Genomic DNA, 27,493 nt, shown 5'->3' with positions numbered 1-27,493 from the left:
AAAGGAATTTTGCTGGTTTAAATGAAAAAGGAAACAGAATTACCTTGATTCAAACAATTCATAAGATTCAACAAATCTCAGTTCCAAAAACTAAACCAGATCAACCCCTCACTTTATAGATGAGGAAAATGAGGCCAAGAGGTCAATCTACTACTAGTCAAATAGTTTCACTTGAAGGTATCATAAATTCTACAGATAGAAAAGTCAAAAATAAAAAACAAAAAGCTTACTTTGCCATGTTTTTCCTTCATGGCATTACTTTGGTTGTCTGTTTCTGTCTTCTTGGTATCATCTTTTGGTTGGTCTGCCTTAGCTTTGTTTTCATCAGCAGTTAGCTTTTCCTCAGTTGCACTACTTGAATTATATTCCCACTTCACAAACTTCTCTTCTACTATGCCCTTCAGCTGAAAGTCATCCATTCTTTTTGGGTCAAAGCCTTCAATCTATATGAAAAGGCATTCCAAATTGGTAGTAGAAAAATTATTTAAAAAAAAAAAAAAAAGAGAAAGAAAGAAAAGATAGAAAAACCAGAAATCCACCTTAAAATGTTTGAGCACCACAACACTCAGCAAGAACTATATATACATACACATATATAAATATATACATGCACATATACACCACAAATTCATGCTTACCCAACTTCCAAGTAAGCAAGGAAGAAGAGGGGGTTTTCTTTGTTGAAGAAAGAACATCACCATTAAAGCAAAGCAGTAAGAAGGGATTCCACCATCAGTTTGGGAGTCAATATAGCACAACTGAAAAATCAAAGGGAAAAAGTCCTAGAATTTAGCTTTCTTCAATTTCATAGTACAAGTAGCTTGTTCATCATTGTAAAAAAAAAAAAAAGTCCAAACAACAATGAAACTTAAGAAATAATCTGAATCCTCACCATCCAGAATATATACATCATGTTACTAGTTCCCTGAACATACACCCCACTTTATTTGATACAGGGTTTCACTATGTAGCCTATCCTTGAGATTCCAAGCATCTTCTCTCTCTCTCTCTCTCTCTCTCTCTCTCTCTCTCTCTCTCTCTCTCTCTCACACACACACACACACACACACACACACACACACCCGCAAATAGTGCAATTACTGGTATATACTATCACATCAGGGAAGAAATAAAATCCAATGACCTCTCTTTAGATGTCAAACACTGCTTAGAAAATACAAATAAGGCCAGGCAGAGTGGCATACACCTTTAATCCCAGTACTTGAGAGGTACACAGAGGTGGATCTCTGCTAGCTTGAGGTCTACATAGTGAGTTCCATGACAGCTATATGAGTTCCAAAAGATATGTAACAGACCTGATCCCAAAGAAGTCAAAATTAAAAATAAAAACATTTTAATTTTAATTTTAAGCTTAATTATTTAATTAAAAATTAACAAAATCGGGTAACTTGACTAGAACTGACTAATGATAAAACTAAACAGTTTTGTTACCTTGATTTAAAAAGTTTTACCTATAACACTACCTATCATCAGAACTCAAAGAATGTATTATTAACTACTTAAAAGAAAAGGACAGAGACTGACCTTAGTCCTTATACTTTCAACCTAAACTGCACGACAAGTGAGGCCACCACAGATCTCTACTATCTACGAGGGTCTCTGTTACTGAATTCTGATCTGCCATCTGACCCTAAAGAATTAAGGCCTCAGTACTTTGAAGCACAAATCTTCTTATCCCATCCTGTCTGGGGTCACTTCCTAGCTAACTAGCCACTCTACCAGCCTATTAGAGAGCCAAAGCTGTGGCTAGATATCCTCATCCCTTACCAGGCACTTTGTATCCTCACTCAGCTCCTCTCGCTACAAGACTGAGCTCTGATGAACCATCTCTAAGAGTGAATGCTGTTACATGGTCCTGAGTGCCAAGTGGTCCATAGTCTAGGTGAGCTACACCAGCCAATTGCCACTCACAAGTACAGGATGAAACTCTACTACAAGATCTCCTTTCCAGGACTACTACGCCTATGGCTTGAGGTGCCATTTCATCCACAACCCCAACAAAGACCTGGCTAGCACAGCCACCCTCTGTGTGCTGCATCAAAGCATGAGCTTTCTTTCGTGCCCTGCCATCAGGCCACTGAACCTTACCACCAGCACCAGACCTTGCAGGTCCCTGTCCTCACATTCTTTCTTGCCCTCCAGCTCCACACCATCACTGGGAGAACTTCTACTTTTATCCTCTGCCTTCTCTGCTGCTCCTAGAGCCCCTGTGACTCAAAGGGACCCCACCTCAGCCTGTTGCCCTTCTGGTCAAAGACAAGACCCAATCCTAATGAATATACCAGCAGAAGGAACAGGAGCAGAAACAGCACAGATATAGGGATTCTAGATTATGACTCCCTGTCTTTGAGGCCACGGTGTCTTAATCACCCCAAACCCAACATAACGCACTGCTCATCTTTAGTCACATCTCTACCTGAGTGACAAATGTCTGCCAAACACAGATCAGCTAAATGTTAAAGGGAGGCATCTGTGCTGTGTGAACCTGGGGGATCCTGAAATTAATCAAGTTCCCTTCTCTCCCACATTCCAAAATGCATTAACTATTCCAGATGCCAGGGTGGAGCAGGTTCTCAGTGTACAAGCTCAGTGTTCAGGTGGAATGCATCCTAGGATTCCTATGATATATATGCAGGGTTTTTGGGGGGGGAGAGGGAGGTGCTAATATCTTCCCTGTCCAACTCTGGTTATATTTGAGATAGACACTCACTATATAACCCAGGCTGGCCCTAAACTAGCAAGTCTCTTGCCTTAGATCTCCAAGTGCTAGAATTAAGTAGTGTATTGGCCCTGCTCAACTCTTACCTCTGGGAATATCATGTGCCATAAAGAACTGGTTTCTATAGACAATTTTTCCTAAACTGTGAAGGTCAGTCAGTATCTGGTGATAGGAGTTTCTCCCAATGGAGAAAATTGTTTAAATTTCCCTTTCCAAGAAAGCAGCCGAGGGGTGGGGATTTAGCTCAGTGGTAGAGCAAGCCCTGGGTTCGATCCTCAGCTCCAAAAAAGAAAGAAAAAGAAAGCAGCCAAAGCCACTTCCAAATCCCTCCCAAACCAGTTAATAGTCTTCTACGTAAGATAATTGTATTTATTATAGTAACATTTTATAATATTTGCATGTATTAAGCCATCTGCTTCCCTACTAATTTTCTCCTCTGGAATTAGACATGATATTATAAGCTGGGCATGGTGGCACATGCCTTTAATACCAGCACTTGGGAGGCAGAGGCAGACAGATCTCTGTTGAGGCCAGCCTGGTCTACAGACTGAGTTCTAGAACAACCAGGGCAGTTACACAGAGAAACTCTGTCTTGAAAATGAAAAAAATAAAATAAAATAAAGATACTAGAATTACAGTATAATATTCAGTAACATATATAAATAATAATTAATAAGTGAGGAATCAATCAACTGTCATTTCTTATCAGTGGTATGAGAAAAATTTATTATATGCTAAATTTTTTCTAAACCCCAAATTATAATCTGTTTTTCAATAAGCAAAATAATGTGACTATAAAGTTTCAAGACAAACAAAAATGTTACAAAACCTTAAATTAAAAAAACTTATAAAAAAAATATACCAGCAATTATTTCTAGGATTCTTATAGTAAATTAGGAAAATGAAGTACATGAAAAGACAACTGCCCAAAATAAAGAACATTATTGTGTCAAAATAGGAATGGACCATTCTGCAGCTCACTATGTTCCAGTGCCCTAGAATGACTGGTATGTTGAGACACAATTATCAAATACCAAGACAATAAATCATGCTAAAAGCCACTTTAGAAACAAAGCTTGTAAAATTACTTTTTTTTTGTTGTTTTTAATTCAGAATACCTTATTTAAGAAATGAGAAGTAGTGGCACACACCTATAATCCCATCACTCAGGAAGCTGAGTGAGGAGGATTTCAAATTCAAGGTCAGCATGGGATATTTAGCAAACTTAAGACTAGCACTGGCTAACCAGCTAGGCCCTGTATGAAAAAGAAAAACTATCATTTGTATATATTTGTAAACACAGTTTACTTTTTTTATTGAGTAGAGGAATGCCTGTAAGGCAACTGGGTAAGGCGGTCTGTAATTGTACCACTTAGGAGGCAGAGGCAGGAAAACTGTCCCAATTTGAGACAAGCTTATCCAAATTCCAAATCAGTCAGGGCTAGATAACAAAACACCAAAAAGAAAAGTTCTGTATGAAAAATGTTACTATTTTAGCCCTCATAAAAACAAAACAAAAACAAAAAACCCTGGGCCACAGTTTATTATTTCCAATAAATTAAAAATAAAATAAAATAAAATAAACCTCTCAACCTGCATTAAAAATAAAGTAGAAATGGCTCAGCAGATAAAAGCATTTGTCACAACCTGATGACCCGAGTTCAAAGCTTGGAACCCACAGTGGGAAAGTTGAGTGGTTAACTTCTTTCTATATACGCCATGTCATTTGTGCACCCATAATCACAAACAACTATATCACACACACACAAATACACATATATAGAAAAGACAAAAAGAGAACATTTCTTTTCTATCTCTTTCATCTTTTAGTTTTTCGAGACAGGGTTTCTCTGTGTAGTCCTGGCTGTCCCGGAACTCACTCTTTACACCAGGCTGGCCTCGGGTTCATTCACAGAGATCCACCTGCCTCTGCCTCCCAAGTATTGAAATTAAAAGTGTGCACTACCACCACCACCCAGCAGGAGCACATTTCTGAATGACAATTAAAAATCCCATTACAACACAATAGTTCTGTATCATAGTGGCCATTATTCATAGCTCTACTTTCTAAACTTGCAGTTCCCCTTAGTCAACTGTGATTCAAAAACATTGAAGAGACAGCTCAGACTGAAAATTGGTAGCAGAGCCCTTGCCTAGGATGAAAGAGGATTCATTCTTCAGAACTATAAGTGAAAAATAAAGTGTTTTAAAAAATAATGACTAGAGATGATTTGGGCAGTTAAGAACACTTGCTGTTCTTGTAGAGGACCTAGATTTAATTCCAAGCACTCACATGGCAGCTCACAATTTTCTGTAACTCCAGTACCAGGGGTTCCAACATCCTCTTTCTGACCTCCCCAGATTCCAGGCACCCAAGACATATATGGGAGCAAAACACTTTTACTCATAAAGTAAATAAGTTTGGGGGAAAAATGTATATAAATTAAATGGAAAATTCCAAAAGTAAATAATTTATAAGTTTCAAATAACTTAATGCATTGCACTGTCATACATGTCCTATTTTATTATCTTATCTTACCACACGTGAATAAAGGAAAAAAATAATATGTATAATGGCTCATCATCATCGACAGTTTCAAGAATTCACTGAGGGCTGGGTAAAGAAACTTAGTATGTGCCTATGAAACCTTATTTTGATGTCCATGATGGAACTAGACACATGATTTTCTGTATGCAACAGACAACTATTTCCTCCTCCCTATTATAATCTATATGTCAGAACAAGAAAAAGCTTGACTTATTTTCTTCTGTTCTACTTACCTTAGCCCAATAGCGAAAGGCTAACACTAAGGGAGTGAAGACAGGTTCCACTTTGCCAAGAGCAGCAAGTAAGTCAGTAGTGAGACATGCCATATCATTTCCTGCACTCACTCTACAGAGTAAACCACTGTGAATGAGAAACAAAGTTTGCTTGTATTAATACCTTTGCTTTAATTAATACCTTTAATAGCTTCAAAAACCCAGAAGCTATCCTTTTCAGTCACCATACTTTAATAACCAGAAAAGTTATTGTTGAGACTGGAGAAATGGTTCAGCAGTTAAGAGCCTGTACTGTTCTTGCAGAAGACTTCAAATCTGTTCCTAGTATCCACAAAGATACACATATAATAATTGTTTTAAGTCATAGTAAAACATTTATTCTACTCCTTTACTTATTGTATATGCACATATGTTGCCATGACATGCATGTGGAAGTCAAAGGAAATTTGTGGAAGTTGGTTCTCTACTTCTATCATATGTGTCTCACAAATCAAGCTTACATGGGCAGGTTTTCAGACAAGCAATTTTACCCACAGAGCCATCTCATCAGCCCACGTTTTTGGAAGATGTAAGGACTCTTGCTATAAAGCCCAAGCTAAGATTACAAGCTCAAGCCATCAATGACACTAACATCTTCAATGTCAATTAAGATAGCATACTTCTCTTCTAGTTCATTCTTTATGGTTTTGTACATGATAAAAATTTAAAAATTAACTTTCTATCTACACTTCTCAACTCTAATTTCTTAATCAAGCTTTCATAATTTTGTTGTTACTTTCAAGTGAATTTACCTATTAACCCATGACTCATGCTTTTGTATAGTGAAAACAGGAGCTACTGTAAGTGGAATGAAAAGAGTACAGTGGAGAATATCCAGGGGAAGGGAGGTGGAGTAGCAAAAAGAAAAATCAATCTGAAGCTGTTTGTCAACATACAGGCAATTTGATACAATGTGAAAAATACCGTTTCCTGTTTTGTTCTGACCTATTAGAAGTCAAATGCCTACATTCCAGTATTGATTTTGTCTTAAATGATATAAATTTGGACAAATGCTTACTCTCTCACAGTCTCAATTTTCTAATTTAGAAAATAATGAAGTCAGGCTGGCAAGATGGCTTAACTAGCCAAGTAAGCCTGAAGACATCAGTTCAATCCTTTAGAACCAATCCCGGAACCCATGCAATGCTTTGAAGGAGAAAACCAACATTATAAAGTTGTCTTTGACCTTCACACGTCATGGGATGCAAACAAACACATACAATAATAAATATTTTAAAATCCAAAATAAGGAATTTGAACTAGATCTCCACAAAAATTTCCGAATTAAAAAAAAAAAAAAAGACACAAAATCTTAGACTACAAGAAAAACAACTTAATATTCAACCGAAGAATGTTTGACCTTTTTTTTTTCCCCCATGTTCATCTCGGGTAGTATTTAGTTTCTTTTCTTCCTTCCTTTCTTTTTTTCATTTTTTGAGACAAGGACTCATTATGTATCCTTGGTTGGTCTGTGACTTGCTATGTACACAAGGCTGGCCTCAAAATCAGAGATCCCCTGCCTCTGTCTCACAAGTGCACCACCACACACAGTTAGTTTTCCATTTTCAAAGGTACTTTTACCCTCTCAGTCCTACAGACATCTGACTAGAAGGGTAATGAGTCATGCTAATTAAATGAAATCCGGGTTATAAGTAAGTATTTCTTACATTACTTATCTTGTGTGTGTACGTACACATGCTTGCACATACTTAAAAGAGGGCAGAAGACAACTGTCAGGAGTCAGTTGTCTCTTTTTACCACGTATGTCTCAAGTAAGCTCAGTTCTTCAGGCTTGGCAGCAAGTTCTCTCACCTAATAAGCATCTTGCCAGCCCCCAGATTATAACAGGCAGTAAACCTTACCAGGAGTGGCTATCTCTTCACTTTCTGTATCTCCAAAGCAATTCAGTACTTACACAAAAGTAAATGCTGTTAGTATTAATGGTGACTAAGTGAATTTAGACAGAAGGGGAGGGGAAAGAAGGGAGGGGAGAGGAGGGAAGAGGAAGGAGAGAAGGAGAAAGGAAGGAAAAGAAAGTTTGACCTAGAGTGTTTTAACTCTGCTAGCTCAATTTCTTGTTCACATGCATTTGGTATGCTTTAATAAACGACAACTAGTATGGTCATATTAACCTAATGAGAAATCTAAGACACGTAATTTCTTCTCTTGGAAACGTCTGCCACAAATTTGGTTCTCTGTCGTTTTTTTGTTGTTGTCTGTGTGGTGGCCAGAGGTTCCATACCTTTGAGTATCTTTGACTGTTGCTCCCCTCCTTCTTGTTTAAAACAGGTCCCTCACTGAACCTGAAGCTCGACATTTTGGGGGCTCCCTGTCTTTTCCATGAGTAGATTTGCCCAACTTGTTCTCTCATCACTAAGGACCCAAACTCAAGTCCTCATGCCTCACACTTGTGCAGCAAACACTTTACCCACTGAGCCATCTCCTCTGCCCAAGGTTTGTTTTCATAAATACCTTATTTTCTTCATTACCAACCTTTTCCGATCTTTGCACACCACAACAGGAACTTTAGCATGAAAATCAGATTCCACATCTACATATAATGCTAATAAGAGGGAGGGGGAAGTAAGTTAATGTCAACATCTCTAAGTATTAATTAGTAAACAGTTAATAACAGTTCCATTCTAAAATAACTCTCACTACCTCTGTGAGATAACACAGTAACAATTTCATTCTAAAAATCATTCTCACTATTTTTGTGGGATAACCCACTCTTCTTATGAAAATAATAAGAATCAAAAAAATCTTACCTCTCCTGGAATCATCTGTTGTATACTACAAACCATAAGTATAGTCTTAAATACTCTTTGGAAATTAGAAGCACCTTAAGAACAAAGGGCTTTTAACATCCCTAAAAGTTTGCATATTTCCAAATAAGTAGAAAAACTTTACAGATACACAGCAAAGAGAGGACATCACTTACTTCTGAGGGCTATAGCCATAGGAGAACTTATGCTCTGCCATTCAAGTACAACTCTTGGCCTCAACCAATTAATTTTTCCAAAATTTACCTAATGAAAGCTTCTTAGGAAGCATTAATGAATGGGGGGAGGGGGTGAGACGGGACATAGTCTATCACCATAGTAGATCTCAAGTCATAAATATCACTTCAGGGTCTGGGGAGATGGCCCCGCAGGCAAAGTTCAATCCCCAGCACCCCTGTGCTAGAAAAGACAACCAATTCCTAAGAGTTGTACTCTGACTTCCAAATGCATGCAAGCACCTGCCCACCCACAAACATTCACAGGTACATAAAACAAATTTAACTTAAAAATTAAAAATAAGCCAGGCGGTGGTGGCGCACGCCTTTAATCCCAGGACTTGGGAGGCAGAGCAAGGCGGATCTCTGCGAGTTCAAGGCCAGCCTGGTCTACAGAGCGAGATCCAAGACAGGTACCAAAACTACACAGAGAAACCCTGTCTTGAAAAATCAAAAAGTAGGGTTGGGGATTTAGCTCAGTGGTAGAGCGCTTGCCTAGCAAGCATAAGGCCCTGGGTTCCGTCCTCAGCTCTGGGAAAACAAAACAAAAAAGTAAACAAACAAATAAATAAAATACTTTAAGTAAAGATAAATGGATTGACTTTTCATTTGGGGGGAAAAAACCTCAATGAAAATCTCTAGTAGTATTTGATGGGATGATTAATAATTTAGAATTATGTACTGGGAAAAAAAAGAAAAGAAGAAAAGAATTATGTACTGGAAACCCATTATGTCAGAAATACTATTATACACAGTGAATATGGCAGTAACTTAAGGCACAAAAATCTCAATGAGGGGTTTGGAATACAAATATGAAAACAAATCTTGTAGATGACAGGTTTCTAGAGGATAAAATGAGGACATTAAGTAAAATTTAATTTTAGCCAAGCAGATCTCTGTGAGTTCAAGCCCAGCCTAATCTACAAAGTGAGTTCCAGGACAGGCTCCAAAGCCACACAAAGAAACCCTGTCTCGAGAAAAGGGGGGAAAAAAATTAAATCAGATGAAGCTTTTAAACCTACATTTTATGACTTAAGATGATCTCTCATGTGAAAAAAGATATATATATTTTTTAATAATTACAATGGGCTGACACTTCTCAGTAACTCTTAAGAGGTAAAAGCCATTTTGTCTACCTCGTATGTTTACCTATAATATGTTTTTAAGTTTTTGTGTAATTAGAAACAAGTATTTATTAACAAAAGCAACTAAAATATCCCTACATCATTCCTTAAAAACTAATTTCCCAATACAATGGTCAACAAGAAGTTCCATAAATAATGAACTAATAAGTAACTCAGCTAACAAAGGCCCGTGCTTCCAAGCCTAACAACCTCAGTTCAATTCCAGAAACCTACATGGTAAGGAAAGAACAACTATCATGTACACCAAAAATGTCACAAATGCCACGCACATACACACTCCTAAGTAATTATAACAAAAAAAGGCAAGGGGAGAATGATGAGCTAGTTAGTTTACCAGTCTGTAATATATGAACTGGGGCTTGATTTGAAACATCAATAACAAACATTATTTTTATCTATGCAAATATCCTTTCTTACAAAAGCATTCCAGACAAGTAACATGGAAAAGCTACTTGGTATGACTCAGCTGATGTAACATAAATGATTACATTAGGCTACTATCACTATTTCAGTTGGACTATTGTTTCAAATGGAAAGAATGTGGCCAGGATTGGCGGCACATGTCTTTAATCCTAGCATGCAGTAGACAATGGCAGGTGTATCTCTGTGAGTTTGAGGCCAGTCTGGTCTACAAAGCAAATTCCAGGACAGCCAGGGCTACAAAGAGAAAGCCTGTCTTGAAAAACCAACAAGAACAAAACAAACAAAAAAAAAGAACAAACAAATCAAGTAGAAACAGAGTGTGTATACACAATGCATAAACAAATCTTTACTCTACATCTCTCCCTAATTTTCCTTCATGAGTGACTTTTCAATAAGATGAAGACAAGTCTATTTGTCTTCATTTGCACATGAAATGCTCATAACACAGTTGTCCCTTTTACCTAAAAGAAATATTTTCTTTTTTTTTCTTTTTGAGCTGAGGATCGAACCCAGGGCCTTGCACTTGCTAGGCAAGTGCTCTACCATTGAGCTAAATCCCCAACCCAAGAAATATTTTCTAAAACACCAGTAAATATCTGCAACCCAAGATAGTATCAAACACTCTAAATACTCATTTTTTCTTAATCATACATGCATTTGAAAAAGTTTGATAAATAAATTAGGCATTGTAAGATTAGCAGGAATAACTAAACAGAACAGAAAAATTACAACATAATCAGCTATATAAATGTGGACCTTCTTCTGTACATGATATTGCAGGAAATGTAATAACTTGATAACTAGACAGCTCTAAAAGATAAATTGATGGAGCTACTGAGAATGGAATAAGGAAGGGCTAGAGAAATAGCTGAGTGGTTAAGAGCACTTGTTCTTAACAAGGACCTGGGTTCACTTCACAACATCCACATGTTAGCTCACATCCATCCATAACTCTAGTTCCAGGGAATCAGACACCCTCTTCTGACCTCCACAGGCATAAGGCACACAAATGGTGTACATGTATACATGCAGGTAAAACACCACACACATAAGTAAATTTTTTTCACTGAGGAATTCCTTGTTTCTAGAACACTCTACCTGATTTTCAGACCGTAGTTGAATGCAGGTTAACTGAAACCACAGGAAGCAAAACTAGGATAGTGACTGGACTACAGCTCACTGACAAAACACAGGTTGGTGCAAAGCCCTGGGTTCCATCCCACCCACCCACCCACCCCACCCCACCCCACCCCACCCCCCGAACTGATATAAATATATAAAAAAGTACATCCTGCAGATAAGGAGAGATTATTTTATTGAAAGCTATTTTTTAATTATCCAAATACTTTAACACTTTTTAAGTATCAACTTTGATACAGTATATCTGACTTAATCAACAGGTTACATTTCCAGGTACACCTACTAAATAAACACACATGGATATGTATATATACATACACTCATATACTGCAGCAATATTAACTTGGTTGGCCATATGGAAGCAACACAGTGCAAATACTTTTAGAAAACTTTTTATAAAAGAAGAAAAGCAAGGAACTTACGACTTTTTTTCAAAATTCCAAGCACTTGTATCAGAAGATCTGGATGATTCATCTAAAAAGTTTCATTAAAACAAAGAACAATTATCAGGACATTAGTGAGAACTCAATTTGATTAAATAGTAACATTTAAACAAAAGTCATGCTCTATATTTTAAAATAATACAATCACAGTAGTATTTTTTACTTTACATCAACAAATCTTGTTCAGAGAAACAGAATACAACAAATTTAGAACTATTTATTAGAGAAAAATAAAAACAAGTTTACCAAATGACTATTAAATAGACTAGAAATCTAAATGACAAACTTTCATTCAAGTCAAATACCTTTGAACAAAAACAAACAAACAAACAAAAGGTAAAAGAAAAAAACTTTAAACATTGTTCTGGCTAGTTTTATGCCAACTTGACATAAGCTCATCATTTGGGAAGAGGGAACCTTGATTAGGAAATATTATCACCTGGGAGGTGGTGGCGAAAACCTTTAATCCCAGCACTCGAGAGGCAGAGGCAGGGGGATCTCTGTGAGCTCAAGGCCAGCCTGGTCCACAGTGAGAGTTCCAGGACAGCCAGGGCCACACAGAGAAACCCTGTCTCAAAAAAACCAAAAAGAAATTAAGAAAATGTTATCACTAACTAGACTGGTCATAGGCAAGCCTGTGGGGCTTCCCCCCACCCCAAACTTGATTGATATGGTGGCACCCCTGGGCTGATGGTCCTGGATATGTACTATAAGAAAGTAGGCTGAGCAAGACACAAGGTGTAAGCCATTAAACAGCACTTCCTTCATGGCCTTTGCTTCAGTTCCTGCCTGCCTTTAGTTCCTGCCCTGCCTTCCTTTGATGATGAACTACAAGCTGTTAAAATGAAATAAACCATTTCCTCCCCAAGTTGCTTTTTGGTCATGGTGTTTCATCATCACATCATGTATTCATCACAGCAACAGAAACCCTAACTAAGACACGCAGGAAATTTTGACTGGTAACTTTTAAAATATTGTATTACTGTCTGTGACAGGGTGAAGCGCATGCCACAGCCCACATGTGAGGCCAGAAAACAATAGCTAGAGTCAGTTCTCTCTTTTCAATTTGATGTGGGTTCCAAGGCTTGAACTCAGATCACCAGGCTTGCTTGATATGTGCTTTTTACCCAGAGACATCTTGCCAGATTTTGACTGACAGTTTTAAATATTTGATTTGACAAAAATTAGCAATGATAATGCCAAATATTGACATTGTTGCTAATAACAGTACCTTACTACTAGTTCTTATCATTTACCAGGCTATATGTGTGTGTTCATTTCATTTAACATAAAAACTGGGCCAGATGTGATGGAGCACTTTTAATCCCAGCACTTGGCAGACAGAAGCAAAGGATCTCTTGAGTTTATGTCCAGCCTAATCTACACAAAGAATCCAGAACTAACTAGGGGTACACAGTGAGACCCTGCCTCAAAAACAGAAACATTATCCCTCATATGGAAGCTAGAGATGAAATACTCTAGTAGCATGTGGCCCAGGCTCTTAGAAACATCATGTTATGGCCCAATGTGGTGGTGCATGTCTGTAACAGCAGCATTCAAGAGGCAGAAGCATAAGAATTACCACAAGTTCAAGGACAGTGTGGACTAAACACTGAGTTCCAGCCCAGGATAAATGGGGAAATCTTGTCTCAAATAACCAAAAACAACAACAAAAAATTTATTAGTCATTTCAGAACTGAGGAAAACAATGTTCAAAGAGATCAAGTAACCTGTGTTTTGTTTGTTTGTTTGTTTGTTTTTTCCAGTCAAGTTTTAATTCAGCTTTCTGGTTTCTATTTTTCCACTTTTCAATACTGCTTACCAGAGGCAGTAACTAGTCAGTAAGTTCAAATATAAGCACTTTTCCCTCTTATTACTTTCCTTTGTTGGCTTTTTTCTCCCACCTGTATGTTTTTACACTCCCTATTTGAAATGCAAGAGTAACTTTTAAATTAAAACACCGTTTAGTCCTCATGGTAACACTCAATAAGCCAAAGGTTTCTATCCTCCTACTGTTTCTCTAGAAGATAACCCATTAAAATTATCAAGTACTAGTTAAGTACTATAGAGAGAAGGTTCTTTTTTAATTACTTACCTTGGGAGGAAATTTTATATCTATATTAACATCACTGCTTTTCAGAGCAAACTTTGTCAGAGATGAACCATACAACCTCATTGAACATTCTGGAATAAAGGAAAATCACAAAAGCATGAAACTGCAAACATGAGTATTTTTTGTTTTAATTGGAAAACTAGAAAGATGATTCAGAGGTTAAGAGCACTTGCTGTTCTTACAGAATACCAGTTTCCAGTACCTAAATGGCAGCTCATAACTATCTGTAACTCCAGTTCTGGGGTATCCAACAGCCTCTTCCAACCTATCAGGCATTCACATATACATACTACACATAAACTCAAGCTGGCCCCACACATATACATCAAAACAAATAAATAAAAAATTTCAGGAAAACTACACATTACTTCAATCACATAATTTTATCATAATGATTTTCAGAAAATTGACATCCTTTCTAACTGAATGGGTATTATGGGTACAAGAACAAAGAATAAGGAAAAAACAAAACAAAACAAAAGAACACCAGAAAGTTCAGTGTTGAAATAATTCAGTCATTTAGAAACCAATCTAAGATTAGTTAGCAAATGTAGGCATCTAACAATGCTACTGTCACAAAATTCATTATTTTAGAAACTTATGTAAGAATCAACTTTAAGAAAAGGATCAGACATTCAGTACATATGCTTTTTCTTTTTTTTTCATGTGCTTTTTCAAAATACAAAGTGACTCCAAGTTAACTGATAGTGCAAACTTAACACACAGAAAAACTTTGTTCTGATCTTTCTAGATTACGAGTTATTTCAAAAACAAAGTGTACTTCCAAAAGATCACACCAAAGAGCAAGAAGTAACTAACATGTGAAGAAGGTTCTGACCAAGCAAGGTCAGTTCTTAAAACATTAACATTCAGCTTCAGTTGTATACTTTTCAAACTTAAAACTATCTAAACATTATCTGTATCATTAAAATCATAAAAATGTAAGTCCTGTTTTTACAATAATATTGAATTACTTTTCAACAATTCTAATCAGTATTCAACTACAAAAACAATATGAGAGAAATAATAGGAAATGAAATTCTATTTTTCCACTTCAAATTTCCAACATCTCTTTGGATGGTAAAATTTAAGTCTTATTTAAGATACATTTACCTAACCATTAAAAAAAAAGAAAAAGGTGGACAGCAACCTATACATGTGTAAATGAATATAATAAACCCAAATTCATAGCACCTTGAACCCAAAAATAAATTTTCTCTAAAGTCTTTACATTAACTAATCAGTGACACTCAGGGGCTAAAGAGATGGCTCAGGAGTTAATACTGTTTGCTGCTCTTACAGTGGATCCAAGTTCAGTTGCCCAGCACCCCTATCAGGAGACTCACAACCACCTGTAACTCCAGCTCCTAACACCTTCTTCTGGCCTCTGCAGGCACCTGGCATATGTGTGGCATACATACACATATAAATATTTTTATAATAAAACTCAATCTCTAAAAACAAAACAAAAATAATGATACTCATAAACCAATATAAAATATACCTGACCAATAAGACTACGTTTGGCATTTTAAAAATCTTGTTCTCATACCACAAAATTATAAAATTAGCTTTTTTTCTTAAAAGGGGATACTTTAATAAAAGCAATTCCTAGACAGTGAGATGTAAAGGTGCTTGCTGCCTGAGGGACTAAGGCGGATCCCAAACCACACATGGTAAAAGAAGTTATTCTCTGATTCTGCACTTACATGCCAGGGCATACACATTCACAAACACACACAGACAAAAATTAATGTACAGGAAAAGAAAGGTCATTCCTAAGACACTCAAATTTGTCTACGTTTAACAAGGAAAAAAAAAAAGAGCTGCGCAGTGGTAGTGCACACCTTTAATCCCAGCTGCTCTCGGGAGGCAGCAGAAGCAAGTGTTACCTCTGTGATTTGGAGGCCAGCCTGGTCTATAACACAAGTTCCAGGACAACGAGAGCTATTGCAGAGAGAAACCAACCAAACAAACAGATATACATTAAGAAATTTACCCTAGTTCAAGAGAAAGTAAGGGAAAACTTTGTGATTCTAATAATTAAATATGTAAAATGGTTCTGTACCTGGTAAATATGTCATTATAACCTTTGACATTTCCTCCACAATGTCCTGGCGGACTCTGAGGTCATCATCTGTTATTCCTTGTTCTTTTGCTAATTCAACAACTGCAATACTTAAAGCAGCCAAGTGAGCAGGGGAAGGAGATGGAAGAGATCGCAGTTCACTTTCTTCCTGTTTTTCCTGTTAGTAGAATGTATCACAACAATAACAAAGTTTCAATTTTAATGTCTTTAATATTTAAGAGAGAATAGAAGTAACAAATATTCACCTTCTAAACATGAGAAATAAAACATGTAATATGTGAAGCAAAGAGAGCTCAGAAGTTAAGAGTGTGGACTGCTTTTGTGAAAGATCCCATTTCAGTTCCCAGCACCCACATCCAGAGGCTCACAACTACCTTCATAACTCAAGCTCCAGGGGACCTGAAGCCCTCTCCTGGACTCTGCTAGCTCCCACAGGGACCCATTATACACTTACTCACTCACTTATAATTAAATAAATAAATAAATAGCCATTTTACAAGACCAACATTTTAAAAACTGTTCTGTCCTACTGGTATAAACTGTGAAAATCTAAATCTAAGCTAATGCAGAGGTTCAACAGCTGGCTCACAATTCTGTAGCAGCAAAGACAGCTATCTCAGGTAAACCAGAAAAGTCACATCTAATCAACATAGGCAGCATCAAGTTAAATGGTCCTAAGAGTACTCCCTAACACATACATAAAGTATATAGAATATTTATAAACAAACCATGGAAAACTTCTATGGGAACACAGAGAAGGAATATAACCCAGAAAACTATGGAAGATCAGGTGAGAGGATTCTTCTCAAAGAAGTTATCTGAGCTGAGACTTAAGACTATATATTAGTAATATTACAATTTTTGAGAAAAAAGTAAATAATTATATCAATACACTTAGAATTTCTGTGTTCTGTACTTCTCCAGCTTCATGTCATGCCATTTTCCTTCTAGTTCTTTCCTTCCCTCTTACTAGATTCACTCATGACCTTACACACCATGTCCACTCTTCTCTAGAGACCTTTCTTTATGAGGATTTAATGTACCATACTCACTTTTAGCTTTTTAAACTACTATTTCAAAGTTCAGCTCAAAGGTAACTTTCCAGAGAAACTTCCCTGTTCTAGACCAAGTAAAATGTCCTTGTATATTTCCTTAGCACATTCCCCTCTACTAAGACTTACTGTACTTAAAACCCTATTCATCAATTATTAGGAGCTCTAAAGACAGGCATCATGATTATCTTACTCACCGCTACCCACATCTAGCAATCAGACAATAAATACCCTGTATGTGAGGTGAGGCAGAAAGACAGGGAAAATTATGGGGACATGGAAGGTGGAAAAAGTAGCTCATCTCAGAGTCCAGTTGAAGCGTCTTAGTGAGAAGTCAAAATTCCAGCACATTAAGTGTTTGCTGTGAAGATTGCAGAGATAGTATTCCTCTTATATATAGCTATTTTATATTAAAATAGCAAATACACATGTGTACTGTGGCATGTGTGCCCACATTCACAAAACAAATGATAGTAGACGTGAAAGAATTCTCAAAATAAAAATGTCTTTGGGGGCTGGAAACATGGCTTAGTGGGTAAGTAAACTTGGTAAGCATGAGAACCTAAGTTCAGCTCCCAACAAAAAGCTAAGCATAGTTGAGCACTCCAATGGAGACAAGAAGAATGTTAAGACTTCATAGCTTGCAGGAATAACTCCAGTTTCAGTGAGAGACCATATCTCAAAGGAATAAGGTAGAGACTGATAAAAGCATAACACCCAGTCTTCCCAAGGCCTCAGTGCAAGCACATTCACCCCCCTATACACACAGACGTTCACGCAGAGTATCTTTTAATAAATCACAACTCTGCTTTACACTGATTGTCCTAGAATTCCTTTCTGAGTTGAAGCCAAGGATCCAGTTTCACCTGAGCAGATGTCCCTTAAAAGATTAAGGGAACTACTCAGGCTACTGCAGGTGGCAGTATGGAGCTGTGACTCCTCTCTGCTGCTGCTGTTGCTGCTGCTGCTGCAAGATGGACAAACTGTACCTGACAGTTTTTATTTTATGAATCAATTTTCCTTAGCATTATCAAACTGGTTCCTAGAAGGTTTCTTCTAACCACTGGAGATAAGGAAGTTAATCACAACTTTTCAAGGCTATCATTTCAGTTACTTCATACCTCATTATTAGATTTATAAGTTTAAATTTTGCCTAATACACTTTTACAATTCAAAGAGTAAAGATTTTTAAGAGATAACTTACCAAAATATTTTTCTTATGTCGTTTTTCTTTTATATGTTTATGTGCTCCTTGGATGTTTTCAATGTGAATTAAGCAAAGTTTGCATAGATAACGGCAATTGGTATATTCTGGTGATCGCTGAAGAAATAAATTTTTAAAATACACTTTCTCAGTAAACAAATAAATGACAGATTATATAAGTGAACAATCTGACTAACTGTAACAGGCCAAAATAGGTCATGAGGAGCTGCTGACATAGCTGAGTGGTAGAACATATGCTTACCATGTGCTAGGACTCAGGTCAGACACCCCAACACCACAAGAAAGGAAACAAACAAGCCCTGAAGAATATGTGTTTAGTAAGTAACCAGCACCTAAACACTCAAGAGACAGCTGACTTTTTCATGAGTTTAGTAAGTAACCAGCACCTAAACACTCAAGAGACAGCTGACTTTTCCATGAGTTTAGTAAGTAACCAGCACCTAAAACTTAAGAAACAGCTGACTTTTTCATGTGTTTAGTAAGTGACCAGCACCTAAACAAGGTATAGATTAATAGAAATGGGTTAATTTAAGATAGAAGAACTAGATAACAAGAAGCCTGCCACAGCTATGCAGTTTATAAGCAATATAAGTCTCTGTGTGTTTACTTGGCTGTGGGACTGGTGGGTGAGAGAGATTTGTCCCGACCAAAGGCCAGGCAGGACCAGGAAAACTTCAGCTACACATGTGTTTTCTCAAAATAATAAAACAATAATTACTAAATGCTTGGTGGGTACCAGGCACTATGCTAGATGCTTCATATGTAAATTGTCATTTTAATTCTTAATAATCCAGGAAAATTAATAATATTTTCATTTTATAGATTTGAAAACCATGGAGCTTGGGACTTCACAGGGCTTCAATAGTACTGAGCAAGAGATAATGAATTTCAGTTCATGCATATCTGAATCCAAAGCCAACAATCTTTTACAATAAAAAATTAATAAAAACAATCAACAGAATCAAAAGATGCTGGTTTTAAAGCACTGTCTCTATTGCCTTACATTAAAACTTCAGTAATACTTAGTATTTTGTTTCAGATTCATTTTCAATGTTCGGTGCAACTCCTGACAAAAGGGTTCTATCACCTGGGAATATATATTCTTTCCTAAAACATTTTATTTGGGTTGGGGATTTAGCTCAGTGTTAGAGCATAGAGCACTTGCCTAGCTTGCAAGGCCCTGGGTATGATCCTCAACTCAAAAAAAAAAAAAAAAAAGTTTTTATTTATTTGTATTTTATGAGTGTGAGTATTTTGCTTATTTAAGGGGTCAAGATCATCTAGAACTAGAGCTATAGGAAGTTGTGAGCCACCAATGTAGGTGCTAGGAACCAAACTCAGGTCCTTTGTAAGGATAGCAAGTACTCTTAAACACTGAACCATCTCTCCAAACTCAATAAATGATGTTCTTTAAACAATTTTTTTTTTTTTTTTGCCAGAGCTGAGGACCGAACCCAGGGCCTTGTGCTTGCTAGGCAAGCACTCTACCACTGAGCTAAACCCCCAACTCCTGATGTTCTTTAAATAAGAAACTTGCATTAAGTTTAACAACAGTCCTAACCATAGATAACAAAAACAAACTCAACATTTACAAAGTACTATTTACTAACTTTTAACTGTCAGTGTTCTCTATTTTACTGATAAAGGATTTAAATCTCAAGGATTAAATAATTTCCTCGAAGCAACAGCATATACATGACACACAATCTAGTTATTCTAATTTTGATCACATAAAAATTCTTTGAGATCAGTTAAGCCATTAAAAATTTTTCTTACATTTCCAACTACAACTATTCATTTACTGAGCCTTTTTTTTTTCTTTTTTTAAGGGAACAAGGTTCTAATGTCTTTTTTTTTTAAGATTTATTTATTATATATACAACATATATGCCTGCAGGCCAGAAGAGGGCACCAGATCTCATTATAGATGGTTGTGAGCCACCATGTGGTTGCTGGGAATTGAACTCAGGACCTCTGGAAGAGTAGTCAGTCCTCTTAACCTCTGAGCCATCTCTCCAGCCCTTACTGAGCATTTTTTAAATTCTTGTATGTGAAACATTTTTTCATGGAGTTGAACAGTGAACAAGACAAATTCCTGTCAGTAAGAATTTACATTCTAGTACATGAAAATTAATAATAAAGATATAAATAGGAATATAGATAAGAGAGGAGCTATTTTTAAAACATAGTCACTACTTAAAGACCTTTTTATACAGCAGCGACTTAAAGGCAGTATAGGATTGGCTGTTCTAAGATATCTGAGCCATGTACTAGACTTCATGTAAAGAAAGAAACTAAGGTCTTCAGGCAAGAATATAACTAAAGTATTTATGAAACTACACAGTAAGTTCAAGGCATATTTCAGTGTCAAGTCATAAAGGGTAAAATTATGAGTGTTAATGCTGTCAACTTGACTTATCTGGGAAGCACCCAAGATAAGCCAATGCTGGATGGGTTGAGGAGTGGGCTCTTCCCCACCTCCTCCTGCTTGGGCTTCCACAATGTGAGTTGCTCTCCTTCACCACATTTTCTCTGACAAAGAACTATAATCTCAGAAATTTTAAGCTAAAATACATGTTTTTCCCCTTTTTCTTAGGTATTATCACAAGAAGAAAATTTTTGATTAATATATTATAAAAACACTAGTATGACTAGTAACTGGGTCAGTCAGATCACAAAGTCCTAAGGATTCCTATTTTCACTCTAAGTATAAAAGAAAGCCTATAGAACATGTAAGGGAAAGCTTAACTATCTAAAAATAAAAATATTTATGTTAAATTGGGCATGGTAGCGCAAGCCTTTAATCCTAGTGCATGGGAGGCTGTGGCAATAGACCTCTATGAATCTGAGGCCAGCACAGTATATATGGTGAGTTCCAGGCCAGCCAGAGCTATAAAATAAGACTTCATTTCAAAAATAAAATAGGGAAAAAAAAAAAAAAAAAAACCATGCTTCCACCTAATATTTTTGTTCTTGTTGAGACAGGGTTTCACTGTGTGTCCTGGCTGGTCTAGAACTCACTATACAGAACAGGCTGGCCTTGAACTCAGAGATCCTCCTGTACCTGCTTCCTTGAATTAAAAGTATGGTAGCTTTTTTTTTTTTTTTTTTTAATACAAAGTCACAGGTGTCTCAGGTTATCCTCCAACTTATTATGTAGCTGTGGATGATCTTAAACTCCTGACTTTCCTACCTTCAACTCCTGAGAGATGGGATTAAAGGCATGAACTACCACACAGGGCTGGGAAAGTGGCTCAGTAATTAAGAGTGCCAGCAGCTCTTTCAGAGAACCTGGGATGGGTTCCTAGCATCCACTATAGATGGCTCACAAGTACCTGAAACTACAGCTCCAGGGTCTCCAATGAACTCTACTGGCCTCCCACATGTACTATACTCATGTACACAAACCATAATGATATAAAATGTTAGTAGATGGAACTTGGGTAGATTCTTTTGTTGAGGAGAGGAACCCATATAACACTAAGAAGTCAGAATACTAAGATGGTATTTCATGATTTTGGAATAAATATCAGAGACCTACTTTTATGTCTGCATTTATGAAACAATTAAAAAATTATTTCACATGGTAAAACAATCCTATTGTAGAGTAGCTTATCTTTACTTAGTGCCTACTCAGTATTAGATTTTATTCCAAAAACTTCACTTGCATTATCCTATCTAAAACAACAGCTCCATGAGCTAGGTGGTATGTGTATGTACACACACATGTATGTTTGGGTACGTGTGGGCCACAGTGCATGTGTAGAGGTCAGAAAGACAATCTCAGCTGCCATTCCTCACCTTCTATCTTGTTTGAGGCAGGGGCTCTTATTCACTACCATGTCTACTAAGCTAACTGACTTGTAAACTTCTGGGTATTCTACTGTTCTTGTCAGCTAGGACTACAGATCTATACTACTTCATGGTTTTAGGTGGATTTATCAAACCTAAACTCCAATCCTTATACTAGTGTGGTAATCACTTTAGCCATTGGGCCATCATCCTGGTCCTAAAAAGGTGTTAATTTTTTTGCTTCATTTCACTGATGAAAAAAATTGAGGTATGAAAAGGTTAAATAGGAGGCTGGAGAGATGGCTCATAGATTAAGAATACTGGCTGCTATTACAGAGGTCCCAGGTTCAATTCCCAACATCCACATGGCAGCTTACAATCATATTTTTTATATAATTTATTTAGCTTTATTTTATGTGCACTGATTGGTCTGAAAGTACATGGGAAGTGAACTAACTGACAGTTGTCAACTACCATGTGGGTACTGAGAGTTGAACCTGGGTCCTCTCAAAGAGCAGCCAGTCCCAGGGGGTCTGATACTCTCTTTCAGCCTCTGCAGGCACAAGGTGCCTACAAGATATACCAAAACGCACATGCAGGCAAAAGACCCATACACATTAAGTAAATAGGAAAAAAAAATTTACAAAGGTTAAATAGCATATAGCTTGTTAACACCAGTAAGTGACTGTGGCAGACCTTATGACTTGAAAGTACATGTGCTTTAGTACCAGGCATACTAACTCTAATTTCAAACCAACTGCTATGCACTAATAAATAAAACACCAAGCAGGACTCATAAGGATTTCTTTCATCAATCTAGGTATCTTGTTTTTCTAAACTATATAAAATCATACTATTTACGTCACTCCTTTCTTACTTTTGAAGAATAATGATCTCTTTGTATACACATTTATAAACATCTTAAGTACATATTTCTCTGTAGTTTGATTTGTGACTTTTTCAATAACTAGTGATGTTTTATTGCTAAGGCTATGAATGTGTTTCCAGTTTAAGAAATTAACTAGCACTCACAAGACATCAAGAGAATATTTATAATATTCAGTAAACTTAAGGTGAAAAACAAGAGAAAAAGAATTTAGCAAATTTTATAGTAGTATATACTAATTTATTTTCATCAATTTGAATAACTTTTAACTTTTGTTTTTTTGGGTTTTTTTTGTTTTGTTTTGTTTTTTTGATTTTTCGAGACAGGGTTTCTCTGTAGCTTTGGAACCTGTTCTGGACTAGCTCTGTAGACCAGGCTGGCCTCGAACTCACAGAGATCTACCTTCCTCTGCCTCCCAAGTGCTGGGATTACAGGCGTGCACCACCACCACCTGGCCTAGACTTTTAACTTTTAATGGAAAAAAATATGTCATTTTTATCAACATACACCTAATGTGCAGCAAGCACAGTTGCTGGCATATAACAAGCATTCCTTCTTTACTAAATGACTGCTTCCATGCTGTGATGATAGTTAACTGGATACCAGGGCCTGCATAAAACATTTCTATTTTCTTTCCTTTCCCCTTCCCTTGCCTTTTATTTTTCCTATTTCTGCTTCCCCTTTTCCTTTGATTCTTTCTTCCTCCCATTAGTCAACAATTTACTTTATATCAACCAAAACAATATTTAGTAAATATTTGGTAAATAGCTTTGAAAAACAGTAAACATAGGAACTGAAGAGACGTCAGTGGTTAAGAGTATGTACTGCTCTTGCACAGGACCCTAAGTTCCCAGAATCCATATAAAGAGTCTTATAACCACTTGTAACTCTGGCTCCATCTGATGCCCTCTTCTGGCCTCCAAGAGTACCTGCACTCACATGCACACATATTCCCACACAGATAACATACACACACACACACACACACACACACACACACACACACACACACATTAGAAATTTAAATAAATATCTTTTGAAAATAGTAAAAAAAAATGAAGGCATGGTCATTCATTCATATAATCACAGTATCTCAGAGCCACTGAGGAAAAAGCACTGCTTATATGTAAGGTCCAACCTAGGTTACAGAGTCATAAAATGGAAAAGATAGGGAATGGGGGAAGAACGAAGCAAAGGAAAAAGAGAAGAAATAAGAAAGGAAAAATAAAAGGCAAGAGAAGGGAAAAGGAAAGAAAATAGAAATGTTTTATGCAGGCCATGTCATCTCTCTGGTATCCAGTCAACTGTCATCACATCATGGAAGCAGCCATAGACTATATCAAGAAAATGAGCACAGCTGTATCCTAGTAACCGTTTATAAAAAAGGGAGGTTATATGTATTTTGCCATATTCAAACAAAACAAGTGGAAGGGTGCTCCTGGCAGCACCAATTTACTTCAGAGAGGAGGATGGGCATCAAAGACACTCCATATGGAGTTTATCTTCTTCTTGGCAATAGCCATTTGGGCAAGAAACTGTTCTTGCCTGGACTGCTTACATTGACTGGACATGTAGGACCCATAGGTACGTGACCACTGAACTTTGCTTGGCAAAATGGTCCTTCAGGTTCCTGCTTCACAGAGGAAACTGACAGACATTCTACAGGAATGTGACTGAGAGACTCTAGGCCTATGGGCTGAAGACAGATGCCCCAACTTTACAGAGGAACTTTGGATGACTGTCCAGGCTGCCAGCTGTCTCTCTCTACTCTTGCAAGACTCCCAAAAGTTGCTTGCATCCTTCTCCTGTTTCTCAGGTAATATTATATCCTTCCGAGGTCTTTGATGTAGTTGAAGACTAGATAGTTATAATTTTTTTAGATATGACAAAAGATAAGTTAGATATAAAACCTTAGACTCACAAATATAGGATAGATAGAATCTCTTTTAATTTAGCCAAATACAAACAGATTAGATATTATAAATAAACTAGATATTGTAACTATAATTCTTGCTTGATAATTGTTCTGTTATATGTAGTTTTACTATGTTAAAGTCAAAACCTTTTTGAAAAAATGAAAAGGAGAAGTGCTAGAATTGCCTTTCTGTATGCTGTAAATGTGTTGCTCTGATTTGGTTGATAAATAAAACATTGATTGGCCAGTAGCCAGGCAGGAAGTATAGTATAGGCGGGACAAGGAGAGAGGAGAATTCTGGGAGGTGGAAGGCTGAGTTAGGAGACGCTGCTAGCAGCCACCACGAGAAGCAAGATGTAAGATACCAGTAAGCCACAAGCCACTTGGCAACTTATAGATTAATAGAAGTGGGTTAATTTAAGATATAAGAACTAGACAGCAAGAAGCCTGAGCCATTAGGCCAAACAGTGTAAATAATATAAGTGTCTGTGTGTTTATTTGGGTCTGAGTGGCTGTGGGTCTTAGAAGGACTGGAGAAAACTCCAACTACAGAAGGGGGCAGGTCATAGTTTCCTAATGCCTACAATAACTAAAAGTCAACTTATATCAGGTGCAGTGGCATGTTTTTCATCTTAGCACTCAGAAGGCAGAGGTGGGTAAATCTCTGAGCTTGTGGCCAGCCTGATCTACATAGTAAGTTCCAGGCCAGCTAAGACTACATAGTAATACCTGTCTCCAAAAGAAACATAAAGTGTTACACTCTGGAAAAAGTTATAAAACATACAATTCCTCTCTCGATAACTAATATAACATAGCATACTTTTTCAAGTCGAAAGATGTGATCTCTTTCTAGGCGTTCTTCTGCTTGTTTCAATCCTAGCCTCTGCTCAGGTGTCAATGCAGATTCATCTATCACAGTGGCATTTTCTAAATAGTCCATTTCAGAAGAATTTTCTTTATTAGATTCTTCACTCTTCATTTTACCTACGAAAGAAGCAATCATTGAATCAGTTATCATCATGTTGGCAGTGGTGGTGCATACCTTTAATCCTAGAACTCAGGAGGCAGAGACAGGCAGATCTCTGTGAGTTCAAAGTCAGCCTGGTCTACAGAGTGAGTTCCAGGACAGCCAGGGCTACACAGAGAAATCTTGTCTCAAAAAACAAAACAACAAGAACAAATATCAGCTATTATCATTAAAAATTTTAAATTTAAAAACATTTAACTATGGGGGGAATTCATTCCTCATATTTAACTTGGTTGTACAAGTTATTAGATTATGATATATATATAAAAGATATATGCATGGTGAGCTCATGAGATAACTTAATGAGTAAGGATAATTGACACTAAGCCTGATGACCTGAATTCAATCCCCAGGATTCATATGGCAGAAGAAAATATATTCCCACAAATTGTCCTCTGGTCTCCACAAATGCCATGTGCACACCCACACATACAATAAATGAATAAATGTAACATTTTTTTAAAAAGCAGTGCTAAGGGACTGAAGAGATAGATGGCTTAGCACTGGTGGTAGGTGGGCGTGATGGTATTACCTCTTCAATCTCAGCAGTGGGTAGGCAGAGACAGGCAGATCTGAGTTCAAGGCCAACTTGGTCTACACAGTAAGTCCAGAACAGTTAGGGCTACAGAGAAAGACCCTGTCACAAAGGAGAAAAAAAAGAAAAAGAAAACACCAACACCTACATGACAGCTTACACTATCTGTAACTCCTGTCCCAAGGAGATCTAATGCCTTCTTGCCTCCATCCATATCAGGCCAAAAAAAAAAAAAAAAGAGCAGGGTGGTGGTGGCGCTCACCTTTAATCCCAGCACTCGGGAGGCAGAGTCAGGCGGATCTTTGTGAGTTCAAGGCCAGCCTGGGCTACCAAGAGAATTCCAGGAAAGGCACAAAGCTACACAGAGAAACCCTGTCTCAAAGGAAAAAAAAAAAAAAAAAAAAAGACACACAGACGTACATGCAAACACACAAAAACACAAAATATTTTTTTTTAATTTTAAACCAGTGCTCAATCAGTAAAATACCCCCATCATATTCAAAAGCCAACTACTTAATTTATAGAGAAATCCTGACGGTCAATCCCACTTTTAGTTAGTTGATTTTGAGGGAGGTAGGAACAGACAGAGCATGTGTGCGTGCATGTGTGCTTTAAAATATTAAAGCTCGGTTGGGGACTTAGCTCAGTGGTAGAGTGCTTGCCTAACAAGCGCAAGGCCCTGGGTTCGATCCTCAGCTCAATAAATAAATAGAAAGAAAGAAAGAAAGAAAGAAAGAAAGAAAGAAAGAAAGAAAGAAAAGGAAGGAAGAAGGAAGGAAGGAAGGAAATTAGGAAGGAAATTAGGAAGGAAGGAAGATTAAGTAGAAGTGGTACATTTCCTACCAAAGGGCATAGGACTGACTAGAATAAAAAGCAAACTCTTAAATAAGAATGTTATAAGAAGGGGAGTGGAGAGAGCTCAGTGGTTAAGAGAAATTGTTACTCTTGTAGTAAAATCAGGTTTAGTTCCCAAGCACCCACATGGCAACTAATAGTTTACAACTTCAGCTGCAGAGAATGCTGGTCTTTGGGGGCAATGCACACACATGGTGCAGACATACACACAGGCAAAATATCCATACACATAAAATCAAAATAAATCTGTTTATTTATGTATTTGTTTGTTTTTGAGACAATGTCTCTTTACCTA

The 27,493-nt window shown here is 37.1% G+C and overlaps 1 protein-coding gene across 6 annotated transcripts in view; it reads right to left on the bottom strand.

Annotated features, from left to right (window-relative positions):
• The window catches only part of Tut4 (terminal uridylyl transferase 4), a 109,122-nt gene that overhangs the window by 60,418 nt on the left and 21,211 nt on the right, over positions 1-27,493 (bottom strand). For all 6 annotated transcript variants that reach the window (XM_036177225.1, XM_036177227.1, XM_036177226.1 and 3 more), the window contains exons 3-11: positions 25,602-25,765; positions 18,168-18,284; positions 15,891-16,068; positions 13,805-13,893; positions 11,689-11,740; positions 8,054-8,123; positions 5,522-5,648; positions 639-758; positions 231-443 (exon numbers count right to left, since the gene is read on the bottom strand). In XM_036177225.1, the coding sequence (XP_036033118.1) occupies positions 231-443; positions 639-758; positions 5,522-5,648; positions 8,054-8,123; positions 11,689-11,740; positions 13,805-13,893; positions 15,891-16,068; positions 18,168-18,284; positions 25,602-25,765 (1,130 nt within the window). The remainder of the gene's footprint in view (positions 1-230; positions 444-638; positions 759-5,521; positions 5,649-8,053; positions 8,124-11,688; positions 11,741-13,804; positions 13,894-15,890; positions 16,069-18,167; positions 18,285-25,601; positions 25,766-27,493) is intronic.

This window comes from Onychomys torridus, chromosome 2, assembly GCF_903995425.1.
Source record: "Onychomys torridus chromosome 2, mOncTor1.1, whole genome shotgun sequence".
NCBI lineage: Eukaryota > Metazoa > Chordata > Mammalia > Rodentia > Cricetidae > Onychomys > Onychomys torridus.
This window is presented reverse-complemented; position numbering and strand designations above follow the sequence as displayed.